General features: G+C 47.1%; 1 protein-coding gene across 3 annotated transcripts in view; it reads left to right on the top strand.

Moving 5' to 3' along the window:
* FNTB (farnesyltransferase, CAAX box, subunit beta) overlaps positions 1-27,035 on the top strand; it is a 58,999-nt gene that overhangs the window by 17,127 nt on the left and 14,837 nt on the right. For 2 of the 3 annotated variants that reach the window (XR_013813352.1, XM_079767557.1), the window contains exons 2-9: positions 812-876; positions 5,247-5,319; positions 7,446-7,537; positions 14,528-14,674; positions 14,777-14,860; positions 19,624-19,710; positions 23,311-23,440; positions 26,867-26,999. Coding sequence is in view for 2 of the 3 variants with exons in the window: in XM_079767557.1 (XP_079623683.1) it covers positions 812-876; positions 5,247-5,319; positions 7,446-7,537; positions 14,528-14,674; positions 14,777-14,860; positions 19,624-19,710; positions 23,311-23,440; positions 26,867-26,999 (811 nt within the window). In the remaining variant the exon portion in view is untranslated. Of the gene's footprint in view, positions 1-811; positions 877-5,246; positions 5,320-7,445; positions 7,538-10,285; positions 14,297-14,527; positions 14,675-14,776; positions 14,861-19,623; positions 19,711-23,310; positions 23,441-26,866; positions 27,000-27,035 lie in introns of those variants that run through there. The other variant, XM_079767558.1, reaches the window with a different exon arrangement.

Genomic DNA, 27,035 nt, shown 5'->3' on the forward strand with positions numbered 1-27,035 from the left:
ACTGTGGTGTGGTCTTCAGAGGACCAGGGGGATCTGGTTTCTTTTGTGACCTGACTCTCTGAGAGCCTTCATTTTAGTCCTGAGTGTGACGTAGAATCAGTGAGCAGATACGTTATTTCTTTGGTGTTTCTACGATTGATGTTCTTATAAATCCTTTAGGGCAGGGGTCCTCAAACTTTTTAAACAGGGGGCCAGTTCACTGTCCCTCAGACTGTTGGAGGGCCGGACTATAGTTAAAAAAACAACAACTATGAACAAATTCCTATGCACACTGCACATATCTTATTTTGAAGTAAAAAACAAAATGGCAAAAACACCCACATGTGGCCCTCGGGCCGTAGTTTGAGGACGCCTGCTTTAGGGGATTTTAATACTGTTCAGTATGTATTTAAATCTGTATTTAAATAATAAGAAGTTAGGACTCTTGGCAGGAATTAATTGTCTATTGGAGAGAGACCAGTAAAATGAACCCTTCATAGAGTGGGCGAGAATAAATCATTCAAGCAAAATGTATCTGTCTTCCTCTGCTCCCTGGGTAACTGGTGCCAGGGAGCCACACTGCCATTCGTTTGGATATTCTGGATTAGTTTACAGAGAAGTCGATGGTGGCACCAGCATGGTACAGGGAGGGCATTCTACTTCTCTCCTGCCATCCTGCAGCGCCCCTGAATGCAGGCTTATAGTACCGGGAAGTACCAAACCACGCCGAGCACCTCTAGCCAGTGGGCACGTGTGGCAACAGGAAGAAAAGCTGATAGAGGTCTCATCTGTATTTATTTTCTCTCTCTCCCATCTCCTGCATCCTTCCCAGGCAAAAGTAGAAGAAAAGATCCAAGAGGTCTTCAGTTCTTACAAGTTGAACCACCTTGTTCCAAGGTAAGCTTGGTCAGGAGTTTGAGGGGTTTGGGGAGACACTGCCTCCTGGGGGAGCCTTTCTTCTCTCCTCCGTCAGCTCATCCACCCTCCGGGAAGTGTCCGCTGCGAGACATGTTTCTTGACCTTGCGGCCACTGGCATGTGCTTATCACCCCAACTCCTCAATGGTTTCTTGGCTCTTCTCATCCATTGTACCCGTCCTGGCCATACCCAGCCTGCTCAGCCTGGGCCAGCACGTATCCTGAGCTCTCTCAGCCATTCTGGTCTCACTCAGTTCCTTCACACCTCTACTTTCCATCTAACCAGCCCTAACCATAGCATCCCCATCGCTGCTTCTACTAAAGGGTCCCAGCGAGATTTCCAAGAAAACAAAATCATGTGACAGTGCCTGCGGAATGGCTTCACTGAGAATGATACTACCTAGCTTCAGCTGGGCCTTACTACTGCTTTCCAACCCTTTCATGCATCCCCTGTAGATTCCCTAACACACTCACCACAGTGGCCAATCCACTCTCCATGGTCTGGTGTCCTGATTCCTGAGGAAACTGAGGCCATCCCCTGTGAGTCTCCTCGGGTTCCCGCTCCCGCCTCCGGAGTCCTGTATGGTCTTGGTTCTTTCCCATCATTTCTGTCCTCGAGAATGTAGAATCCTCCCTTACTGCCAAGCTCACCTCTCCTGCTGACCTCTCCGTCCTGACCCTCCTGCCTCCACTTTGGGGACCTTCCTTGATGGATTTTGTCTGGGCTCTGGCATTTTCAGCGTCTCCCCTTTGCTCACCTCTCCTCCATGTGAACCACGTTTCTTCACCCTAGTGCTGCATCAGGCCACTGCTCTTGTCTTCCTTCCCTCATATCACCACAGATACCTTTAGATTGTGGGTTTGGTTTCCTGCCACTAGCTGATAATCACCCAATCCGTTTGGCATGCTGAGGCTAGCGCGATCTAGACCAGCGGTCACCAACCCGTGGCCCGTGAGGTCCGAAAGGTTGGCGACCGCTGATCTAGACAGTGCAGATCTGACCATGTCTTCCCTGTGCCTGAAATACTTCAGTGATTCCCTTAAATTCTTTTTTTTTGTTAGTAGTTTTAATGAGATATAATTCATACATATCTCATTATACAGTTCCACCCACTTAAAGTATACATTTCATTCATTTAAAGTGTACAGTTCATTGTTTTTTTAGTAGATTCACAGTTGTGCAGCCATCATCACAGTTAATTTTAGAATACTTTTATCACCCCAGCAAGAGGCCCTCAGCCATCACCCTCCATTTCTTCCATTCTACCCCTTCTCCCCCAGCCCCTGGCAACCACTTAATTTACTTTCTGCCTCTATGGATTTGACTGTTCTAGACATTCCATTTAAACAGGATCATACAATATATGGTCTCTGTGACAGCTTCTTTCACTTAGCACAGTGTTTTCAAGGGTCATCCATGTTGTAGCTCAGTGACTCCTGGGTGCTCTTTGGTTTAAAATCAGGCTCCCAGTGCATTTATACGTCCTGCATGGTCTGCCACTGCTCACTACCGTGTGCTTTGGCTCCAGCTAAACTCAGCTCACTGGAATGTCCCCGGTGTTCCCTTCCTGAAACACCCTTTTGCCTGGCTGACGCATGCCCTTGGGTCTCCTTCATTCATTGGCCTAATGCTGTGTCCTTGGGGAAGCGTGTTCTGACCCTCGGTGCCATCCCGCATGCTGCAGAGTCCACCACCCGTCCTGATCAGAGTGTTTGTTGGACAGGGCTGTAATCACCGTGGACTTGTCCATGTTCACCTCCGGACCGTAGCTTGAGGGAGCTGAGTCAGCGTCCTCCCCAGCGCCTCCCTCTCGGCCCCCACAGAGTGGGTGCTCCCTGAGTCCTGACCCCTGCACCTCCTTGAAAGAGAAATCGAGTCTGGCCTTCTCCTCTTCTTTGGGATCTGGAATCTACTCTCACCACCCCCTGAACTCTCTTGAAGGTCATCAGCCACTCTGCAGTTTGTCCTCTTTTTCCTCAGTCTTGCTGCAGCATTTGCCACTGCGCAGTACCTCCTTGAAATTCCCTCCTCCCGAATCGCCTGTGACCCGGCATCTCCCCAGCTTATGTAACATTTTATTTTTCTCCTCTGGCTTCTTGTCCTCCAAGGACGGGCCTTCCCCCAGTTCTGCACGGAAACTTTCTCTCTGCTCTGCCCTCCCCTCCTGCAGCTTGACCTGTCTCCTGTGTGCAGATAAATGGTTCCCAGTCTGCCACCTGGATCCCTCTCTTGAGTGTCACATGCGTTTCCAACTGTGTGATTGACATCCTCCCCTGCACTTTCAGTGCCTTAAAGCCCACCTGTCCGGAAGCCAGCTTATCATGGGTCACTGTGCTCGTCCCAGCCCTCAGTACTCTCAGGACTCCTCACCTGGGTGACTCTTAACACTTGCTCAATAAACAGCGGCTGACCTGAGTACCTAGAAAAGAGAATGGCTCATCTGTTTTCCCACTCGTCTAACCCGCCTTCCCACCCCATCTCTCTCCACCTAGTGCTTTCATTGAGGCCATTTGTAAACACATATTGAATACCTACTGCTGTCAGGTAGTTTTTCTAAAGCACCATTCAGGTCATATTTTCTCTCGCTCCATTCACAACCTGCAGGGCTTCCCTTTGCCTCCTAAACTGGGTAGAAATTCCCCAGCTGGAACCCCAGACCGCTGGAAACAGGCGTCAGCTGCCTTTCGGCCATTTCTCTTCCATTCCTAATATTCAGGCCAAATCCCCCACCTCTCCTCTTGCACATTACACCTGTGCTGCATAATGCGCAGCCATTTAAACTTAATTAAAATTACACAAAGTTTACAATTCAGCTGCTCAGTCACGCCAGCATATTTCAAGTGCCCTATAACCACATGTGGCTGGTGGCTGGTGGCTGCCTCGCGGGCAGCACAGATGGCATTCCTGTCACCACTGAACGTTCTTTGGACATTCTGTACCTTTTTGATTCTGTTCTTCTGGCTAAACCATCCTCCCACCATCTCCTCCCCTCTGGCCATCTCTGCCTGTAAAATTCTCTTCCTCTACCTGGGCTGTCTACCTCAGCTTCCTCCTCCTCCACACAACCTTTCCTGATCATCCCTCTCAGGCCAAGCTGCCCTCCCTGAGAGCCTTGGTCGGGTTTGGTCTGTTTCCTGTATGAAACCTACCCATTTCCCCCTCATATTGTAGCCACTCGTGTCCTTATTTCATTTCTAGCACTGAAGGAAGACTTTTTTTTTTTTTAATCTTCACCTGAGGGTATTTTTTTCATTGATTTATTTTTAGAGAGAGGGGAAGGGAAGTTGGGAGAGAGAGAGAGAGAGAGAGAGAGAGAGAGAGAGAGAGAGAGAGAGAGACATTGATGTGAGACACATAGACTGGTTGCCTTCCCACACTTGCCCAACTGGGGCCGGGGATTGAGTCTGCAACCGAAGTACGTGCCCTTTGGTCCGTGGGCCGACGCTCTAACCACTGAGCAACCAGCCAGGGCCTGAATGAAGACTTTTTGAGGTACAGACGATGTTAATGATCTTATTTTGTGCACAGTGCAGTGGGAGTTCCACAAACAATTGTTGAATTGAATACCTAGAAAAGAGAATGGTTCTTCTTTTATTTCCGAGATCAGCAAGCACAGTGAATGTGTCGCCATGGCAGTTTTCCCCTTTCTCTGTAGTCACACAGGCCTCTTCTGCGAGACCAGGCGCGCAGCGCAGCCCCCGGCCTTCGCCTGCCTGTGCAGGTGGCCACGGCGGCACATTCCATCTGAGAGCCAGTGCTGCTGACACCCGGGCCGAGGAGAGCGGCTGGCTGTAGAATGCAAGCGGCCCTCTGGCCGGGGCTGTGGGTCAGCACGTAGGAGGTGGAATTTCGGGGAGGGAATAATAGACAGATAACTGAGGGGCAGGCAGAGTGCAAACTACAAACCTCAGAGAAGTGACCCCAGGAGAAATGACTGGAATGACGGAGGCTAACCGCGTCAGGGAAGTGGCGAGGCTCAGATTAAAGTTGCTGACAGGCTGGGGAGCACAGTTAGACCCTGGAGCAACTTTCTGGGCGGTTTGTCACTGCCTCGCTGTGTGTGCTCATTGTTGCTTTTCACTTAGCCAAAGCCACCCGCCATGAAGAAGAGGATCGCACCCACAACATTTGTCAGCGTGGTTCCGGGCACTTTAGGGACATACAGATGCTGGGCTAGTTTCTCTGATTTACCTGCCCGTGGAGCTCAAGAAGTTGCTGGTTATCCATTCATTGACTGGGGTGGGGATGTCCTGAAGCCGAGAGAGTGTGTGCACACAGGTGCATGTGTGTTCTGTACGGGGTGGAAGCCTAAGAGACCAGACTAGGTTTACGAGCTCTTTGTCTTTCCAGGCTTGTGTTGCAGAGGGAGAAGCACTTCCATTACCTGAAAAGAGGCCTTCGACAGCTGACAGATGCCTATGAGGTAAATGCATCGATCAGGAGCATTTTCTATCAAATCATCAGCCAGATAGTTCTTCCTTTGTTCTATTCGAACGTAAGAGACTTATGAGCGTGACCTGCTGCAGGGTTGCGCATTGTACACCTGGCTCTGGCGGGAAGCAGGGACACGGGAACCCAGGCCCCGTGGGAAGGGCAGAACTGGCTCTTCCTGGCCCGTCCTCCCTCAGCTCGGGCAGCACCCAGATGGGGCAGTTTTCTTCCTTTGAGATCATGGCGGAAGGGGTCACGTGCTTTCTTGTAGACACCCCTTGACAGCTAGCTAAAAGGCAGTTGTTACCTGTTCATCCCTAACCCTCTGCCCTATAAACTGATCTAGTTCCTAAGCTGGTCAAAGGGTCAGCGTGTAACTCCAGAGAGTGGTACTGCAGTTCCGTGCTGTGAGCATGCCGCTGTAAAAGTCATCTCCCCCAGCTCCCAGGGTCCCACCGAGGGCCTCGGGGAGGGGCACTGGCGGTGGAGGAGCGGAAGGGTGTGGAGTGGCAGGCAGAGGTGAGTGTGAGCAGGAGGGCTTCAGGCTTCCCGTCCCACGTTACACAGAGCGGCCCTGCTCTTAATTTGTTTTTTTTATTTTGGAGTTGTACATTTATTTACTATAGGGATTGACCAACTCAAATGCCCATAGACCCAAGAAGCTAGCATGACCAGGAGAAGTGGGCTGGGGAGACTGAAGCAAACCAGAAGCCCCACACTTGTATGTACTCTGTTCCTGCCCATCCCTGCAGACCCAGGTTGCCAGAGCTCGCTCTCTTTTCCCTCCAAATGAAGCCAGAAATTCAGATTGGTGTGTGAATTTCCAAATGCTTAAATGTTGCAACCAATTCCAATTAAACGGACAAACAAGCAAACAAGCACTTCAGGGAGCAAGCAGAACACATCCCCAGGCTAGCGCTGGCCTTGGGTTCCCATTTTTTAATCCTTGACTCGAACCCTCCATGGTTAGGGTCCAGCCAGCCCTGCTACAGTTCACACCGAATCAGCTAACAGCTCATTGAACAGGGTGCTAAAGCTTACCATGCATCATCTCATTCCTCCTTACAACGACTCCACGAGGGAGGTGAGTCTTTATTCTTCGCAGGTAAGGAATCAGGCATAGCAAGATGAAGTAATTCGTTCAAAGGCAAATCGCTAGGAAGCAGAGGAGCTGGGACTCACACACCCAGGCCGGCCAACTCCATAGCAGCTTCTTCGGGCACCACACCAGGTGGAAAGCTGGTCCTCGCACGTTTACGAAGAGGGCAGCCTGGGCAAATGGGAGGAGCACTGGCTTGGGGGTCCAGAAACCTGCTTCTTGTCTCATCTCTGCCATTGACTGTCTTTGTAATCTAGGAAAAGTTCGTCTCTCTGGGCCTCACTTATATACTTTAAATCTGTACCCCGGCGGCAGAAATACTACCTGCCTGTCTGGCCTTGGAAGCTCAGTGCATGTTTGTAGCTCGAATTAGGGGAACGTTCTGTTCACTGTCACCTCGGCAAGCCTTTCCCAGCGCCCCCGGGCAGAGTCAGTCTCTCCCCCGTGCTCCCTCAGGACTGTCTCTGCCCTTTCCAGCTTTTATCCAGGCGTATGTACGCACGTGTGGCTCCACCTTGTTCCAGAAAAGCAAGGTCACTTGTTCTTCTGTGTCTAGTGCCCTCTCCCTCTACAGATAACCACACACATCTTGTATTCCAAGTATCTCAAGAATAGGAGCAGAACTGAATTCATGATTGAGCCCCCACAGTGCGTGGCACCAAGTAGGTAGTTACTAAACATTGGTTTAATCAGTGACTGAGTTAATCCAGGAAACCCGTCTCTGGGATCCCGCCTCTCCTCGGGTCTACACTGAGAACATAGCAGCCCTTCCTGGCGCGCGAGAGGTGCTCTGCTCAGTCCTCCTCAGGTCGGGTTCAGGGTCAAGTTCTTTGTCCCACTGTCCTTTCTCACACGTGGTTCTTTCAGCTGCTGGCAAAGTGTCCTTCATTCACTGATGGTGCGGAGGGTGCCCTCCTGCCCCTGCCAGGCTGCCAGCAGTGAGACAGACATCCCCTTGTCCGCCGTCTCTTGGGACGACTCTGAATAAGGGGTGTGTTTTCTCCCCGTCCCTGTGCCAGTGTCTGGACGCCAGCCGCCCGTGGCTCTGCTACTGGATCCTGCACAGCTTGGAGCTGCTGGACGAACCCATCCCCCAGATGGTGGCGGCAGAGTGAGTCTGGCTGCGGGGAGTCGAGGGTGTTCTCTGGGACTGTATTGTGAGTCTGGGGTGCTTTTTGTTTTGTGTCTGTTTTATTTACGTTAAATGAAAAACACAGACCGCTTCCAAGAAGCCCATGCTTTTCTTGACCTCCAGTAACCTCCTGAAACTCCTCCACGTTAGAAGCCTATCATAAGCTCGTGGGTAGAAAAAGGCTTTGAACTCCCGAGGGAAGGATTCTGATTTCCTCTATGGGTTTTTCCTTTGGCTCTTGTTCTGGTCTGCGAGGAAAGTCTTCATCATCAACTCTGGGAGACACGATTCTGCCAGAAAGTACAGTATGCTTCTGTGGGAGGGCATGTGCCAACCCAAGGAACAGACACGCCTTGCCTTCCATGAACACCTCCACTGAAGCACCCCCCCTCCCCGCCCCCAGTGCCTGGGACGGTGTCCTCTTGATGGGACTGGATGTGTTACCATCCTGGTGTGCAGATGCCCTGACTCACCGTTTTCTTAAGACTCGAGATCTAAGCAACTAAGATTCTTCCCAAACTGCTGGTGCAGATGGTGTCCTCAGGGTGGTACCTCATCCTTAGCAGCTCATCACAATTTTAAAGAAGAAGAAACTGATCATCACCCCAGTCTTGGGGATACCTGGGGGAGGGGAGGTCAGGCAGCCAGGAATCGGATCCAACGTCCCAGTTCTCACTGAGAGCATGTCCCCTCGGCAGCTACTTGAGATCCTCCACGCCCCTTGGGGCTCCTTGTGGAGAGGAATCTGGGAGGGGAGGCCCCCCACAGCACACAGGGGTGTCTGTACCAGGATGGGTGGAGGCTAGCCGTGCCCCTCCCTGGCCACAGTGCCCTGCATGAGTCACATTGTCAGGTCAGAAGAACAGAACCGCACATTGTCTCATTCATTCTGTCTTAACAATAACCTCTCATTCTTGCCTTCCTGGGCAGCTTGTCTTGTGATGAATGTGGATAGGGAAGATAATAAAGAATTAGGCCATTAACCCTTGTGATACATAACGATGCCTTCTGAGGGAGAGGAGAAATATGCATTGTCTCCCTCCTCACGATGCAGCTACTACGAGCCTAGCTGCTTTTTAGCTCCGAGTAGGGTTGGAGGCAGTTCCTGCAGCAACAGGGGTTTGATTGTCAAAGTAAAGGCCCGTGTGTTTTTGAAATACCAGTTGGGGGTTGTGGCTTGTTTGGGAAGTTTCCCCCCCCACACACACACACAATCGGGATTTCGGTAGGGGAATGGAGAAGTCCAACGGGAGAGAAGGAAAAGGTAAGGGGGCCATTGTTGAGTGAAGTACAGGTGCCCCCGGGGGAGAACAGGCCCCTCTGAGGTGGAAGATCATGATGAGGGGTTCTTGGGTCAGCATCAATTTTGAGTTTTTGATGGTTGTTTTAGGTGAGGCTTTCCTGAGGAAGTAAGTGCCGGGACAGCTTTGTGGCATCTGATAGGAAGAGAGGACCCCTTTAAAGGGCTCTGACAATGACCAATTGGAGACAACCTGAACAGTCACTGTAGGGTTATGTAATTAAAATTTTAGAAACGATGGCGCAATTTATACAATGAAATACTATACAGCCATTTAAAAATGAAAAGTTAACAGATGCTAACCAGATCTATTGTGGCGATCATTTTGCAATATACGTAAAGATCAAAGTGTTATGTTTACATCTGAAACTGATGTTATATGTCAATTAGACCACAATAAAGTTATATAGATAAATATGTATATTTGTACATAAAAATGTGTATATTTATATAGAGATGTTCATGATTTAAGTGCAAAGGTGGCTTCAAAGATTTCACTTTTATAGAGTAAAAATATAGATGGTTCTATGCATGGACAAACCAGAAGGATGGATACACATGGTAGTCGTCACTTCTAGATAGTGGGGCTAAAGGTGATTTCTTTTTTTTCTAAACATATTTTCATTTTCTAAAGTTTCTACATTGAATCTTCATTGTTTTATGATTACTCTTTTAAACCTGAGAGCTGATTTCAAGAACAACATGATATTGAAGAGCTGAGAGTTTCTGTTCCATGGCTACCTTAAAAGCGTACCTGTGGTTCTGTGGAGCACTGACTTAACACACCTTTCAAGATTTACTTAGAGCCTTGGCCGGGAGCATCGTCCATCACACCAAAAGGTTGTGGGATCAATTCCCTATCAAAGCACATCCCTAGGTTGCGAGTTCCATGCCAGGTCGGGGAGCATATGGGCACCAGCTGATTGGTGTTTCTCTCCCACATTGATGCCTCTCTTTTTCTCTCTCTAAAAATCAATAAAAATGTATCCTCGGGTGCTGATAATATGAACAGAGCCCCAGTAGCTCTGACCTATAAGGAAAGCAGTTTTTAGTGAGATACAGAGAAATCTTAATGACTTTTCTAAAAATACGGGGATTTGTTTCTTTAGACTACCTGATATAGGATATTGCCTTCTTATTTATTTTGCACAGGGAAAAGAAATGCTTTGAAAATGGGGACAGGTTTTTTTTCTTCATACAAATATTAAGGTGACCTAGAGGCTGAGTTTCGCTCTGGAATTTTATTATTTCCTGCCCTCTTTTCTCCCCTCTCCCTCATCTAGTGTCTCTCTCTCTCTCTCTCTCTCTCTCTCTCTCTCTCTTCCCTCTTTCCTATTTTGTTCACTGTTGTGACTCTATTTGTTTAGGGAACAAAATGCCACGCTGAGTTCCCTCTAGTGGACAAAATCACTTTTGTCAGCTGCTGTTTTTTTTTGTTTTTTTTCTGCTGTTGGTGTCAGACCCCTCAGGAGCAATATATTCATCGGTAGGAATTTAGCTTGCCTCTCTTAAGAGATTGTACCCACAAATGTAAATGTGTTTACCTTAAATAAATTAATATTTTGGAACCAGACTAAGGACATTTGCTTTGTTCGTGATTTTAGCACTGAAGGGAGCAACCCCATGCTTTGTTATGGAAAGCCACGTTCACGAAGGGCGCAAACAAAATGAAGACCGTGGGGGGACCAGTGCCCTGTTGAGTTAGGCTTTTATTTATTTATTTTTATTTTTTATTTTTTAAAATATATTTTATTGATTTTTTTACAGAGAGGAAGGGAGAGGGATAGAGAGCTAGAAACATCGATGAGAGAGATGATCAGCTGCCTCCTGCACTCTCCCCACTGGGGATGTGCCCGCAACCAAGGTACATGCCCTTGACCGGAATCGAACCTGGGACCCTTGAGTCCACAGACCGACGCTCTATCCACTGAGCCAAACCGGTTAGGGCAAGTTAGGCTTTTAGCTTCCGTAAGATCTAAAAATCGTCTTTAACTTGAAAATCGTTTTAGGACTTTTTGCTTATAAAATTTTTCCAAAGATTAAATTTTCACGTGTCAGTAAATAACTCTTTAAATATTTTTTTTCCTTTTAATTTTTAAGTATAAATACGATTTGTTTCTTTACCTTTTAGTAAGGACACCTCATTTGTCTTCTGGGCATTTTGTTTTTGGCCAGCAGCACCAGGCATCTAGTGGGTGGAGGCCAGGGATGCTGCTAACCCTCCTCCACAGGACAGTCCCCCCCACGAGGAGTTATCCAGCCCAATATGTCATAACGCCAAGGTGGAGAAACCCTGCTGTCCAATCACCACCTTCAGACTTGACCACACGTCCCAACTGCAGACCCAGAGGCCTGCCGGCCCCGGTGCGGAGTCAGAGGACCTGCCCCACTCTACGGGCAGCCCCGGCCCCGGGGTCACCTAGGGAGCTGCTGCCTCTCACCTGTTCATTGCTGCCCCAACCAGGGCAGGAGTTTTTCTCTCCCTCGTCACGTGGAGCCGAAGCTGTTTTACAGCTTGACGTCTGAAAGACTTGGCGCTAGAAGAAGCTTGGCGTCCACTCCTTCCTCTTGCATTTGCATCTGCTCCTGGGCCGTTCTGCTCAAGGGTGACTGTTCCTCTTTCCAAAGCTGTAATCTTCGTGACTTATTCTAGACCTACCGTCCGTCTGTGGTCACTTACTCTGGTGTCGCAGTTTTTCTTAACGTCTAACCTAAAATCTTGCTGCAAATTAGCTTCCATTTTTGTTTATTTACCAGGAAGCTTGTATAATTACCCTTTATGTTTTTGAGGTATGTGGCTGGGTAGCTTTCTACTGTGGTTGCCTGTAATATTAAGCCTTTTAATCATTTTTATATTTAGCCACTTTTACGACTCTAATCTGAACTTCCTTTGAGTTGGAAAATGGAGGCTTGAGTCAGATACAGTTCCGACGAATAATGCTTTTAACCGGCATTTTTGTTATTGTTCACAACTCACGGACCCTATCATCTGGTCCTTTTTCTGCTATATTCCTAGTCCTTTCCCCTCTTATATTTATACACTTTACTCATCCCCCACTCCTGCTGTCCCCTAAATACATATATTACTACTTGCACCTAATTTATTTGTTTTATTCTTATTGGCTTCTGTTGTTTTTTGTGTGTGTGTGTGTTTTGTTGTTGTTAATCCTCACCCGAGGATATTTTTTCCATTGATTTTTAGAGAGAGTGGAAGGGAGGGGTAGCAACAGAGAGAAACATGGATTTGAGAGAGACACGTCAATTGGTTGCCTCCCACACTCCGGGATTGAACCTGAGACCCTTCAGTCCGAGGGCCGGCGCTCTAACCACTGAGCAAACCGGCCAGCGCTGTGTATTCTTTACTAGCTCTCCAGTGATTCTGATACACACATTTTGAGTTTGAAAATCCCCGATCTAGAAGATAGTTTCCCACTTTGTTGGTAATTGTCATGTAATCTGGAGTGAAATGCCTTGCTGATTTGAAACCAAGCTGATCCATTAAATCTTTTAGTTGTATGACTAAATGAATGATTTGTGAATAACTGTTTTCCACAAAGTGTTAGTGGGTGAACTTCTGGTTTCTAGGATAAGTCTTTCTCCCTCTTTTGATAAAGTGTCATTCACATTTTGGTTTTCTGAATTGCTAAGGATTCTGCTGAGGACAGCTGGTAGCTTCATGGCCAGGTTGCCAGTTCCTTGAGGGGCAAGGCTTCTGGATCAGAATGTTCCGTAATGCGGAAGTGGCTGAAAGTCAAGCAAAGCCCAACCCCTGTGCCCCAGCACAGCCCCGGGGACAGTCAGACGCAGCCCGTCAGCTGATGGGGGTTGGCATGGAGGGATGGCTGAGAGGTGTCTGGTACATTCCGATCCCGGCTCATTCCAGACTTTTCAGGCTGCGGGGTCAGGAGGGTTGCACTTGGCATGATTCTGTCTTGGGAGCTGGGGAAGGGAATGGTAACTAGGTGACTCTTCTTGTCCTCTTGAATGTGCTAAGTTTTCATAGCAACTCAAACCCTTTGTGACATAGAATACTTTTTATATGCGAGTGCAGCCAGCCTTTGCTGGGACATGTGTTTATTAGCTATTTGCTCCTGGGAAATGCGACAGAGATTAGGAATGGTTTGGAAAATATGTTAGGAACAAGCTCATTTTCTCTGTGAAAAGTAATTGCTATCAACGACATGCCGCAAAGCGGTCTTCCCTCTCTGATTATCAACTTCAGTTTCGATCCTTTTGTTCCTTACAGTAAAATTGTAGGGGCAAATGGAATTTACTGTGTATTGTTTTCGACCTGTGACGATTTCAGGACTCCAATAGTTGAGTCAGCCAAATTTTCTATTGCTGTCCCAGCCCAGATAATGGGAGATCGGAAATCAAATACGTTGAGGAAAAGCAACAATAAACTGAGTCTCGGTGGAGATGAACTGGACTCCATGCGGTCTCTCTGGCAGCCGCTGATAAGAAATTAAGACATGAAATCCCGGGAGAAGGCTGCCTGAGCACTAGGAGGACACGGATCTGCAGTTTGTTCCCTTAAACAGAGGCCCATCCTCCGAGGAAGCCTGTGACCTCAGCCGGGTCACGGGGAAACGACTGGATAACCAGGACTTTCCTGGGGCACCCCCTTCTGGTGACCCTCAGAGGACCTGGGTCAGATAGGGCCTTTCTGGGTTTCACCTGAAGCAAGAATGAAACTTCTGGGCAAACTGACGCCAGGTTTGGAGGCAGGAGCTCGGCGGCCAGCCCTCACTAGACAGCTTCTCTCGGTGCGGGAACCGGAGCCTGTGGGATTAGTGTGAAAACTCTGCTGGACCTACAGACCAGGGTGCGTCTGTGACCCGAGTCAGCGGAACACACAGGTTTCCACCACTGGGATGCACGGTTCTCCTGACCTTGGCGCAGACTCCACAAAAGCTGGTTTCTTGTCAGTTAAAGGAATAGCAGTCAGTAGCCCAGTGGGGCTTAGGCGGCAGTGGGAGTGAGCAGGCATCTCTTCGAATATTCTGGGGGGTCTCGGTGGGGGATCTGGACCTGTGTGCTTAGTGTGGACAGGAGCAGCAGAGCACCAGCTTGGAAAGGTGGGAGGGATGTGGTCAGGAAGCGCCGCAGTTCCCCCAGCTCCGGGAAAGGCTGTTCCTTCCTGCCCAGCCTACGTTCTTCCTTCATGAATAGGCCGGTGCTTAAATGTAAAACTCAGATGGGAGAGCACACAATACTGATGATGGCAGGGCAAGAGTTAGGCCTTTTGCAAGGTGTAACTATGTTTTGTTTTGTTTTATCTATTTTATATTTTATCTTATTCTATTTTATTTTACTTTGTAATCCTCACCAGAGGACATGTTTGAGGGGTACAGGGAGAGGAACATCAATGTGAGAGAGAAACATCAATTGGCTGCCTTCTGTACGTGCCCTGACCAGGGGCCAAACCTGCAACCCAGGTATGTGCCCTGACTGGGAATTGAACCCATAGCCCTTTGGTGCACAGGACCTTGCTCAACCAACTGAGCCACACTGGCTGGGAGGGTTTAACTATTTTAAATATATATTCAAGAAGTAGGAGGAGAGGTTTTATTTCTTTTTTCCATTTGGAAAGGCATGGATCTGGTAGAATTTGATGTTTTGAAATGAATGCTCTCTGACTTTGCTTTCCCCTTTGGCTGTGTACCTAGTGTGTGTCATTTCCTGGAGCTGTGTCAAAGCCCAGATGGTGGCTTTGGAGGGGGCCCTGGCCAGTACCCACACCTTGCACCCACATATGCAGCAGTCAACGCACTGTGCATCATTGGCACCGAGGAGGCCTATGACGTCATTAACAGGTACAGCCAAAGCCAGCAGTGACGGGAACGCAGAGGGCTCCCCGCCGGCGGACACTGCACTGACCATTGCCCTCTCCTGCCTCTCTCCCATTCCTTTCTCAGAGAGAAGCTTCTGCAGTATTTGTATTCTCTGAAGCAACCTGACGGCTCTTTTCTCATGCACGTTGGAGGTGAGGTGGATGTGAGGTGAGTGGGGCCTTCTCCGGCTGCTGCATCAGTAGGTTCCAGAGCTCACCTGCCATGAGAGACGCCAAACCCAAGCACCAACATGGCGAATCTGCTGTGTTGTCACAGACTGACACGCAGAATGACGTGTGGGTGACACGGTATTGCAATCACAGATGATACCGAGGTCCTCAGTGTGATGGTCACTCGACTCCTTTTATGTAAATATCAGAATAGAAGCAAGACAGAAACAAAATCAACTGCTCTTATTTAAAAGTTAAAGATACATTGATTTGGTATAAGATGATATACCATAATCCTATCTAATAAAAGAGTAATATGCAAATTGACCATCACTCAAGACACAAGATGGCCGCCCCCATGTGGTCAAAGATGGCTTCCCCCATGTGGACACAAGATGGCCACCACAAGATGGCTGGCAGGGAAGGGCAGTTGTGGGCAGTTAGGGGAGACCAGGCCAGCAGAGGAGGGCAGTTGGGGGGGACCCAGGCCTGCAGGGGAGGGCAGTTGTGGGCGATCGGGCCAGCAGGGAGGTCAGTTAGGGGTGACTGGGCCAGCAGAGGAGGGCAGTTGGGGGGGACCAGGCCAGCAGGGGAGGGCAGTTGGGGGAGACCAGGCCTGCAGGGGAGGGTAGTTGGGGGGGGGGGACACCCAGGCCTGCAGGGGAGGACAGTTAGGGGCGACCAGACTGGCAGGGAAGGGCAGTTAGGGGTGACCAGGCCCACAGGGAAGGGCAGTTAGGGGCAATTGGGCCGGCTGGGGAGCAGTTAGGCGTCGATCAGGCTGGCAGAGGAGTGGTTAGGGGGTGATCAGGCTGGCAGGCAGAGGCAGGCGAGCAGTTGGGAGCCAGCAGTCCTGGATTGTGAGAGGAATGTCCACTGCCAGTTTAGGCCTGATCCCAGTGCGATTGGGCCTATACGGGCAGTCAGACATCCCTCAAGGAGTCCCAGATTGGAGAGGGTGCAGGCTGGGCTGAGGGACACCCCCCCGGGACTCTAGTATATAATAACCATATAGTGTCATACGGTCCTTCATCTCTCTGGAATAGAAGGGAGAAAAACGCCCAGAAGGGACTTAGCAAATATTTTGGCATGAATTTGATGAAGTCATGACAATGTTAAACACCTGAGTGAGAACTGCTCCGGGAGGTGCAGAAACCCTTACGGGCCAGTGGAGTGAAGGGAAATAGACTTGCATTAACGATTGGAACCAATTGGTGCAACATTATTATTTAACTCAAGAATTGTCTGATGTACCTAGCAAGCAGCTTACTTACCTGGCAGGTGATTGCTCCTAAGCATATAGAGAATTTACTGAGCAAATCATTTCTCAACGGCAGCGGATCATTGAGATTTTATACCCAAGTCTTATGACTTAGTCTGAGAAATACATTTTTATGAGGTTTCTATTTCAAAGCCATCTTATTGCCTATTTGCAAATATGTTTTCTTCTACACGAGTTGATTAATACCCTGGCTTCACCACTGGCTTGGAAGTAGCTGGGAAGAAAAGAGCATGCCAGTTGTGGAGCATAAACTACATGCAGATAAGGCAGGCAGCCGGGCCGTGGAGGCCTTCAGTAAAGGATTTTCTTCTCTCTGTCACCTGTCTGTTACAACCAAAAAAGCAGCTTATGTACCTACTGGAAAGCTGTTTCTACTCATGACACTTCTGACCCTGGGTGTGTGTTTTCCCTCATATGAAACAGTTCTGACATGGACGACCCAGAGTTAGGACAGACGCCACAGGTTAAGGGCTCAGACGCACAAGGCTGCTGCCACTTCAACCACCAGTCACAAGTATTTTGTCCCCAGGTTACCCATACTCTTGCCCGTCTTGGCTACAAATTGGGGGTTCCCATGTTGCCTTCCTTAGATTCAATAATTTGCTAGAATAGCTCACGCAACTCAGGGAAACACTTGACTATTGCTGGCTTATTCTAAAGGATACTACAAAGGATACAAATTAACAGCCACATGAAGAGGTATATCTGGTGATGTCTGGAAGGTTCAGAGCAGGGAACTTCTGTCCCCATGAAGTTGGGGTGTGTCAGCTCCTGGCAGGCACATGATGTGTTCGATCACCCAGAAGCTCCCCAAACCCCTTCATTTAGGGTTGTTATGGGGGTTCCATTAGGTAGGCACGATTGATGAAATCATTGGCCAATGGTGCTTAATCCAGTCTCCAGCCCCGTTCCTCTGAAAGTCCCAACCTTCTCATCACCTAGTTCCTTCCTCCGGCAACCAGTCCCTTCCTCTGGGAGCCCCCTCAGGTATGGCTGAACGGGGCTTGTTATAAATCACAGAAGACTGTCCCATCACACCTGTAACTCAGACTATGCCAAGGGTCGAAGGAGCTCCGTGCCAGGAACTGGGGAGAAGACCCAATAGCTTTCCTGTACCACAGTATCTCAGTATAGTCGTTAAAGAGACACTGAGGCACATTAAACAATTTTAAGAGTTTATTTGAGCAAACATCTATTTGAATTAGGCAGCACCCAATCTAGCAAACAGAAAGGACTCCAAGGAGCTGCACAAAGCGACAGCTTTTATGGGCGGTAGGGGTCAGCGACACGGAAGGTACGCCAGGCAGAAAGCAGGTTGGTTATTGCAACGTTCCTTTCCTTTAGAGCTGGCAGGACTGTATTAGGCAGACGACCTAACTAGGACTGACCAGGCGACTCCTGATTGACCGGTTTAAGATGCCATTTTTGGGAGAGCGGAAACTAAGTATTGGTTTAGCATAAGTGACTCCATTTGGGACCTCTGACCTTGTTTGTAACACTGTGTAGGCCAACAAAGCCAGTCTAACTATTGAAGAAAAGCAATACAGCATTGTGTTGATACTTCTTACGGAAAAGTTAAAAGATATTTTTTTTCCCTTCAAAGTCACTACATTTTCATACCTGTTTTGTAGACATTCCAATCAAATATGCAGTCTTGAAACTTAACTTTCTAAAAACTCCCTGCGATTATTAGGCAAAAGCAAGCAAACCCTGGCAAGATCGCTTTGGCATTTTACCCCATACCTAGGAGACAGAGCATAGGGTGTGTTTGAGAAAGAAGTTCCGTGTTGCTGAAGCGTAGGGGCCCCGTGGGGCAGTGGGAGACTGGGGGCTGGAAGGGCCGGCGGGAGCAGGTGCGGGGCCCTGAAGTCTTCCGAAGCCTGGAGTTTATTTTAAGGGCAGTGGGAAGCCACTGACACCTTGGAAGTAGGGAGTGATGTGATCCGTACATGATTAGTTCCCCAGGTGTAATGAACAGGTTGTAGTATTTTAGCAAAAAGCCTTCTGGTTTCAGGACTGGAGGGCGGAAGACCGGACAGGAGACTGATCCAGGTAAAGGTGTCTTGGGTTTGGGTGATAGCGGCGTGGATGGAGAGCAGTGGACAAATTTGAGGGATGTGATGGCTGGATGGAGGGAGAGAGGGAGAAACGGCACCAGAAAGATGCATTTTGCCCCCTCCCCGTCTCCATGTGAGAGCCAGGACTAGCTAGTGGCTCCTGGCATCCCTTCTCGGTTCTTCCATTCGGGAGAGGCGGGCTATGATTCTGGCTGCCTCCCTGCCTCCGCAGTTACATTAGGATTCAAGAGCAAATGCTCCTGAACCCCTGGGAGAGGCTCGAGGCCTGAAGGAAATTAGATCAGACCTTCGAAGTTAGCCCTTGGTAGACGATAACATTTGGCACATCGGACCCAGGAGCTTCTGGTGCCTGCTGGCATAGCTCAGCCTCTGCGTGCCTTTGGCCGGCGTGAGCAGGCTGATAAAAATGCTTGCAGGATAATAATGCTTGCGGCTTCTGCAGAGATCTCCTTGCAATACCTCAGTCAGTCTGACTTATTATTGGAATGATATGGAGACTAGGCCCTTCCCATTCCTCCCTGTTATCCTTCCTTAGGAGGCCTTGGGAAAAGGGCTTGTAAGCAGAATTAGAATTTTGGTCTTCAACATAAAATGGAGCGGAGATGCTGACTATTTGAAAAGACAGTAGGAGGGAAGAACAGACAGTTTGTAGACATGTTCCATAATAGAGGACGAAACTGGAGTAAATGTGTCCCGAGGAGAACTGGGGCTGGCAGAATTACTCCAAATAAAGCAGGATAACAACAAAAAAATTAAAAGCCCTGCTCTTTCTTTTTGATTTAGAAGTGTGTGTGCATGTGTGTGTATGTGCTGGTTGGTGCTTGAAATCAAAGTTTTTTTGTTTTTGTTTTTCTCCGTCTGGAGGCCCAAGGAATGTATCTGAGTGGGCCCATCCATTCCTCTCTCATCTAAGCAGCCATCAAGGTCTGGTGGCCTGCATTGCAATGTGTTCATTGCAGAAAAAAAAAAAATACAGTTCAGCTTTAACGTGTCCATGCCACAAACAGACGGAAATCCTGGATCTAAAACAATACTGACATCTGAGGGAGTGAGCATATCAGGAATGCCTGAATGACACCAGGGAATTTTGGAGCAAAATTCACTTTTGACATGAGTTGAGATGGCTGTTATTTCCTGTGATGTCGAGTTGACCATGTGGAAGTCGGGAGAATAGAATGTCATGTTCTTTCGCGGGAGCCATGCTGTGAGCAACTCTATCCAAACAGAATGTCAGACCTCTCAGCTGGAGGCCCGGGAGGACTGACCCTGTGCCAAGGGTGAGGACAGGAGGTGATTACAGCTTACGAGGCAAAGGGAACAATCTGCCCGAGAAGTCCAGGGAGCCTGATTTAGGCTCTTCCACAAAGCCTAACGCTTCCCCCTCTATTTCTGTCCTTGCAGAAGTGCGTACTGTGCCGCCTCCGTAGCTTCCCTGACCAACATCATCACTCCAGACCTTTTTGCGGGCACTGCTGAATGGATAGCCAGGTGAGAGAAGCTGGGATTTGTCCTGGCCTCTGAGACAGCAGGTGGTCAAAGGACTTCTGAAAAATAAAGGCAATGAAAAAAGACTGGAAGGAAGAGTAAAATTACAAGAGATCCATTAGGGTTGTAGCATTGTGCATTTTAAAACTACTTTGAAAGTTTTCTTTCCCCCCCAAATTTCTTTGATGTTGTATTCGTTTAGATTGGCAAAGATCAAAAACTTGGTTAGACAGTAATGGTGGGAGTTCAAGTGGATTTATCCAGTTTGGAGAGCAATTTGATGATATCTCAAGGTAGCCCTTGCTGATGACCCAGTGATTCCACTCCTGCAGAAACTCTCACTCAGATGCATGAAAGAGGCGAACATAGGTCTTGTTTATAACAGCAAAAAGCTGGAAACAGGTTAAATGGTCGTAAGTACGAGATGGAGAAGTAATTTTTGTACAGGCACATTGGAATATAATATAGCCGTTAAATGAATGAACGAGAGCTGCATGTATCAATATGGACAAATCTCAAAAACAGTGTTGAGTAAAAAAAGGGGGAGGATGTTAAAACATGCCAATCAGGATATTTACTTAACATTTTAAAATATTCAAAACAGTTCTATATTGTTTATGGGAAGAATCACATTGTTAACAATGTAAAAGCATGCATGGGAGCCCTGGCCAGTGTGGCTCAGTTGGTTGGGCGTCATTCCGCGCCGCACATTGAAAAGTTGCCAGTTTGATTCCCAGTCAGGGCACATGCCTGAATTGAGGGCTCCATCCCGGCTAGGGGGCATGCAGGAGGCAGCTGATCAAAATTTCGCTCTCACATTGATGTTCCTCTCTCCCTCCCCCTTCCTCTCTCTCTAAAAAAATAAATTTAAAAATCCTTTTTAAAAGTTATTAAAAAACCCCCCACATGCATAGGAAACTTAAAGAGCAAATTCAGGATAGTGGTTACATCTGGGGAGAGAGTAAAGGAAATGAGGTCAGGGGAGGTCTGCACATCTCCCCGGAAGACTTCAACTGTATCTAATTGTTTCTTTAAAATATTTTTTAAAAACCCTGAAATGTACATGAGTAAATTAAAGGTAGGTATTAGATACATGTATGTTCCATGTATTATTTCCTATACTTTCCTGGATGCCTCAAATATTTCATCATTAAAAAATAGAAAACAAACTCTAGCCAGTTTGGCTCAGTGGATAGAGTGTCGGCCTGTGGACTGAAGGGTCCCGGTTGATTCTGGTCAAGGGCACATGCCTAGGTTGCAGGGGGCATGCAGGAGGCAAATGATCAATAATTCTCTCTCATCATTGATGTTTCTATATCTCTCTCTTTCTCCCTTCCTCTCTTAAATCAATAAAAATACAGTATATTTAAGAAAAAGAAAACAAAAGGTATAGTAGATACATATTTATATTATAGGAAGATATCCAAACTGTATGGTTTTTTTAATATTTCAATTTTTATCAAAGTAATACTTAGTACTATGAAAATATAATTTACAGCTAAACCAGATGATATACTATTTCTTTTTTAATATAACTTCTATTTTCTTAGAATTAATCATTACTTCTTTTTAAAAATGTATGTATCATGAATTCATTCCCCCAAATTACTCTCAATGCAGTCAAGCACTTCAGATAATGTATTCATTCCCTTTTGTGTGTGTGTGTGTGTGTGTGTGTGTGTGTATTTGTGTACGTGTGCGCACGTGTGTGTTTTAGTCATCCCACCTGGAGCCCTCTGCCCTCCTGCTTCTATCTGGACAGATTGCTCTCAGCTTGCGCACAGCGGGCATCCAGCAGCTTCCTTTCAGCACGAAATTCACTTCACTCCTCTCCTTTGTCGAAGCCCTGTCCTCCTTTCTCTTGGTTTACTAACTCATGTTAACAAAGCACATACTCCAATAAATCTTCCAAAAGAGCAATTGGTGATACATTTTTAAAAAGTTTCAAATTAAATTGATTGGGGTGACATTGGTTATGGTGATACATTTTTAAAAATATATATTTTTATTGATTTCAGAGGGGAAGGGAGAGGGAGAGATAGAAACATCAATGATGAGAGCGAATCATTGATTGGCTGCCTCCTGTACGTCCCACACTGGGGATCGAGCCTGCAACCAGGGCATGTGCCCTGACCGGGATTCAAACCGTGATCTCCTGATTCATAGGCCGATGCTCAACCACTGAGCCATACCAGCCAGGTGGTGATACATGTTGTAAGATTTTACATATATCTATTTTAGTCTCACATTTGATTAGTAGTTTATTTGGTTAGAGATTTCTAAATTGGAAATTATAAATTATATTCCTTCAGAATTTTTAAGTATTGTTCCATTATCTTCTGGCTCCCAGTGTCATTGTTAAAATTGGTTATTTTTATACTTTTTTTTTGCTCAGTTGAAATTTTTTTATTCATTACAAGTATATTTTTCTTCACTTCACTGAAATAAATATATAATACCTGCTTCAAAATTATTCTCTGGTAATTTTAATATCAGGGTATATTTGAGTTAATATGTCACACTTTCCTGATTCTACATATGTCAAGTACTTCTATAGTCTTTGAAATGACTGTGTTGTACAGATACACAAGGATTTATATAATTAGTCCCTTACTGTTGAGCTTCCATGTTGACACTAATATTTTATGGTTATGTAAATATATAATATAGTAAAAATTCTTATAATCTGATCTTTGGAAACACTCTTATTTTATACGATTAATTACTAGAAATGACCCTATATTTCTTGGCCAAAGATTATGCATGTTTTAATGCCTAGAAAATATACTCTTAATATATAGTCTAACCTCAAATTACAATAATAGTAGTAAGAATAAATGAGTAATTTGAATACATAAGAAACTATAAATTAATAAGTAAGTTATTATGGCCCTAACTGGTTTGGCTCAGTGGCTAGAGCATCGGCCTGTGGACCGAAGGGTCTTGGGTTTGATTTCGGTCAAGGGCATGTACTTTGGTTGCAAGGTACTCCACAGCCCAGGCCCTGGTCGAGGTTCATGCAGGAGGCAACCAAACGATGTGTTTCTCTCAGATCAATATTTCTCTCTGACTTTCCCTCTCTCTTCCACTCTCCCTAAAAATCAATGGGAAAATATCCTTGGGTGAGGATTTAAAAAATAAAAATTAAAAATAAGTTATTTTTTATAATAACTTATAAAAAATAATAAAAAGAAAAAATAAGTTATTTTGAATAGTTATAAAGGCATACATGTTTACTATAGAAACTCTTGAAAATACAGAAAAATAGGAAAAATATCAGCAATAGACCTGTACTAAAAGATAACCAGAATTAGCAATTATTTGTCAATTTTATAACTTTTTTCCAAAAAGTAATGCTTTCAGGTGCTGTGTTTGTTACATAAGTAGACTATTTCTGAGTTTCCTTTTTTGGTGGTGGTGGGGGGAGGCATTTCCAAAAGTTAATTAGGTGACATCTTTCTATTCATAGTTGTGGTTTATGCCTTAATGTGAGCGAACGCATGCTTTGCCTCCCAGGGTCCTACATGTGTACCCATCCACTCAGCTCAGCCTCTCATTGGTTGACACTGACCCCCTAATCTCCCTTTCTCAATCTTCTCCCAGGTGTCAGAATTGGGAAGGTGGCATTGGTGGGGTGCCAGGGATGGAAGCCCACGGAGGCTACACTTTCTGTGGCCTGGCCGCACTGGTCATCCTCAAGAAGGAACGTTCCTTAAACTTGAAGAACTTATTGGTAAGTGTCTGTTGATCCATCTTCCTCCCAGGCCCCCAGGCCCCAGGGATGTGACCACTCAGACAGGCTCGTGGGAAGGTCTGGCTCTGGGCAGGCGGATAGCTCCTGCTTTGAGCTCGTGAACCAGAAGTGCTGTAAAGCAAGCATGTCAAATTCGCGGCCCAAGGGCCGCATGCCTCGGTTATTCGGCCCTTTGAGTTTGACATGCTTGCTGTGAAGCTTTAGAGAGAGTTGCTAGAGCACTCACGCTGCTCTGAGGAAGTGGAAGGAGTGGACAGCTGCTCTCAGTTTCAGCTCCCTTCTGCCTGCCCGCCCGTCTTCCTGCTCTGAACTTGCTACGTGGTGCGTTAGGCCAACTCCAGCGTTTTCTCGAGTCCCTCAGACATCTGGGATGAGCCAGAGTACCTTCCCCAGACTTCCAAGAAAAACGTAGCTCCGGTCTCTTAAAATTAGGGGTTATCATATGTCTTAGAATATCCTAAGAGAAGAGTTTATGTGAAGCTTTGAGGCATCTTGAAGCCAAGCTTTTATTACCTACCACGCTATGTGAACACTCAGTAACCAAATTTAAATTTGCTGGGCAGAGCTGGGTAATTGCATTGAGCAGGCGGCCCACACATTTATATCTCAACTCCCAAGCTCCTGACCAATATTCAGAATGAACTCAGAAAACGGTCAGCTTCAAGGAGCCACTAGATTATAGTCAAATTATCATTGGAGACCTTGTGCACAAACACACACACCCACAGCCATCCAGGAGATGTCTTTGGGAAGCGTTTACTCTCTGATCATGACCTTACAAACCGCTGCAATTGACAGTCATCTTTTCTCCCCAAGTTCATATGTCAGGTTCCTATCGTGGGACCCATCGAGAGCTTCCTAGAGACTCTGTGTTACACTGTGTAGGGATATGACCAGCAGCGTTTTGTCTTCCTCCTTAGGGACCTCCTAAAACATACTCTTTGAAGGCTTTTAAAGGCTTGAAGGTTCATATTGAAATGGCCAACTTTTTAAAAAAAATATTTTATTGATTTTTTTTACAGAGAGGAAGGGAAGAGGGATAGAGAGTTAGAAACATCGATGAGAGAGAAGTATCGATTAGCTGCCTCCTGCACACCTCTTACTGGGGATGTGCCCGCAACCAAGGTACATGACCTTGACCGGAATTGAACCTGGGACCCTTCAGTCCGCAGGCCGACGCTCTATCTACTAAGCCAGTGGTTGGCAAACTGCGGCTCGTGAGCCACATGCGGCTCTTTGGCCCCTTGAGTGTGGCTCTTCCACAAAATACCACGGCCTGGGCGAGTCTATTTTGAAGAAGTGGCGTTAGAAAAAGTTTAAGTTTAAAAAATTTGGCTCTCAAAAGAAATTTCAGTCATTGTACTGTTGATAATTTGGCTCTGTTGGCTAATGAGTTTGCCGACCACTGCTCTAAGCCAAACCAGTTAGGGCTGAAATGGCCAACTTTGTGCATTGACTCTGAAATCCACTAAAATCTGATTACTAACAACACATGAAACGTAGAACTTCCATTTCTCTCCCAGATAGAACTTTATTTCTCTCCCAGGCAGAAATAAAGAATATAATTAGCAAATGCCTCAGTTACAAATATTCTAGATTTGGACCCTGTCTCTACCACTTCCTAGTGGCCTTGGGAAACTTGTCCAGTCTGTTTCAGCTTCAACTCCCCTCCCCCGTCTCTATAAGGTAGAGATAATAGTTCCTTGAGGGTTAAAGGATTGAACATATATAAACAGCCTGGCACCTAGTAGGTGCTCATTAAATGTTAGTGTCCTTACCAAACTACTCCCTCCCCCCCACTTGCTTTGGGAGAACTAGGCCCTATATCTGAAGGATGTTATATGGTCAGTAGAATGAACCCATGGGCTTAGACCCTGGAAAATATTTTAGTTTGGCTTAAAAACACTTCATCTGTGGGATAAGTAAAATGAAGAATGGACTTCCCATGATAGTGCCAGTTATCGCTTTTCTTCATTAAATGGCATCATCCCTAAGGCACTGGTTCATTTAAGACAACTGGGGATATACTAGTGCCTACATCTGCAGTGCAATTTACTTATTTATTTATTTTTTTGGTCTTTCTTTTAAGAACTTGGGATTGTGGCTTTCTGAGTGGGTGTTGCCTTAAACCAGGGGTCCTCAAACTTTTTAAACAGGGGGCCAGTTCACTGTCCCTCAGACCGTTGGAGGGCTGGACTATAGTTAAAAAAAAAAAACTATGAACAAATTCCTATGCACACTGCACATATCTTATTTTGAAGTAAAAAAACAAAACGGCAAAAACACCCGCATGTGGCCCGCGGGCCGTAGTTTGAGGACGCCTGCCTTAAACAGGGATATCACCTAAACTCTACAACCGTTAACTTAAAGGAGGACTGGAATCGCTGCTCTCCCCCCTTCCCCCCCCCCCCCCCCCCCCCCCCACTTTTCTGCAAGCGTTCTGTGTGGCTACTTTCAGGAACTCAGCCTAGTAAGAATCTAGGTGCAGGGAAATACCCTACTCTGTACTGTTCAGTTACCATGGCAGCTGTGGAAGCCGACGGCTGGTGGCTGCCACTGGCTTGCAGGGCGGGGAGGGGAATGGAAATGCCATTATCTGCTCAGCCAGTTGGTTCTGCTCATTCCTAGGGGCCCAACCTGTGACTATCTGGATCTTGGTAGGCGAGTGTGTTTAGAGAGCTTGGGAGATAAGCGAGGAATGGTAATATCATGTGACCAGTGAGTGACATCAAGAGCCATTTTACAGGTCCAAAGTGAAAGATTTTCTTCTATCAGTCAGCCAGGTTCCCTGGAGAGAGGCTAGGCCGGACACAGCCATGATCAGCCGTCAGAGCCACGATCGGTCGTTGGGACTAATGGCTTCTGCTTCCATGCTTGCGAGGGACTTGCTTAGAGACCTGGGATGAATTTCCTCAGGAGCTAAGTAAAAGTCAGGAACAGTTTGAGATCATCGGACGGGGTGTAGCACAAAATTCCACTTATCTGCTTTCAATAAACTTCCCTGAGCAGGGGACGCGGTTAGAAATGAGTTCCTGGTGGTCTCGCCTTCCGTGTCCCAGCGAAGCCCCGTTTACTGAGAGACATTTGCAGATCTCCTTACAAGCCAGCGTGGCCTTTTCATCCTCTCAGCTCCGGAACCCATTTGAACTTGGGAAAAGTCCGTTAATTGAGTTAGGCTCGAGCAGAGATCCATGCCGGTTGCCTCGAAAGGGTGGGCTTACGCGCTCCACTTGAGGTCTGAGGTCAGAGGGGAAAGAAGTAAGAAGCCCAAGCACCAGAGCTGTGAGCACCAGGAAGCTAAGAGACGGGAGCCCTCCCTCCCCGATCGGCCTCTGGAGCCGGTCTTGCTGGACTTCGTGTCTCCTTTAGCTGACAGCCGCCTCTCCCTCTTTGTCTCTTTCTCAGCAATGGGTGACGAGCCGGCAGATGCGGTTTGAAGGTGGGTTTCAGGGCCGCTGCAACAAGCTGGTGGACGGCTGCTACTCCTTCTGGCAGGCTGGGCTGCTGCCCCTCCTCCACCGCGCGCTGCACGCCCAAGGTGAGCCGAGCTGCTGGCGAGGGCGAGATGGTGTCC

The sequence above is a fragment of the Cnephaeus nilssonii genome (genome assembly GCF_951640355.1).
Source record: "Cnephaeus nilssonii genome assembly, chromosome: 4".
In the NCBI taxonomy this organism is placed as follows: Eukaryota; Metazoa; Chordata; class Mammalia; order Chiroptera; family Vespertilionidae; genus Cnephaeus; species Cnephaeus nilssonii.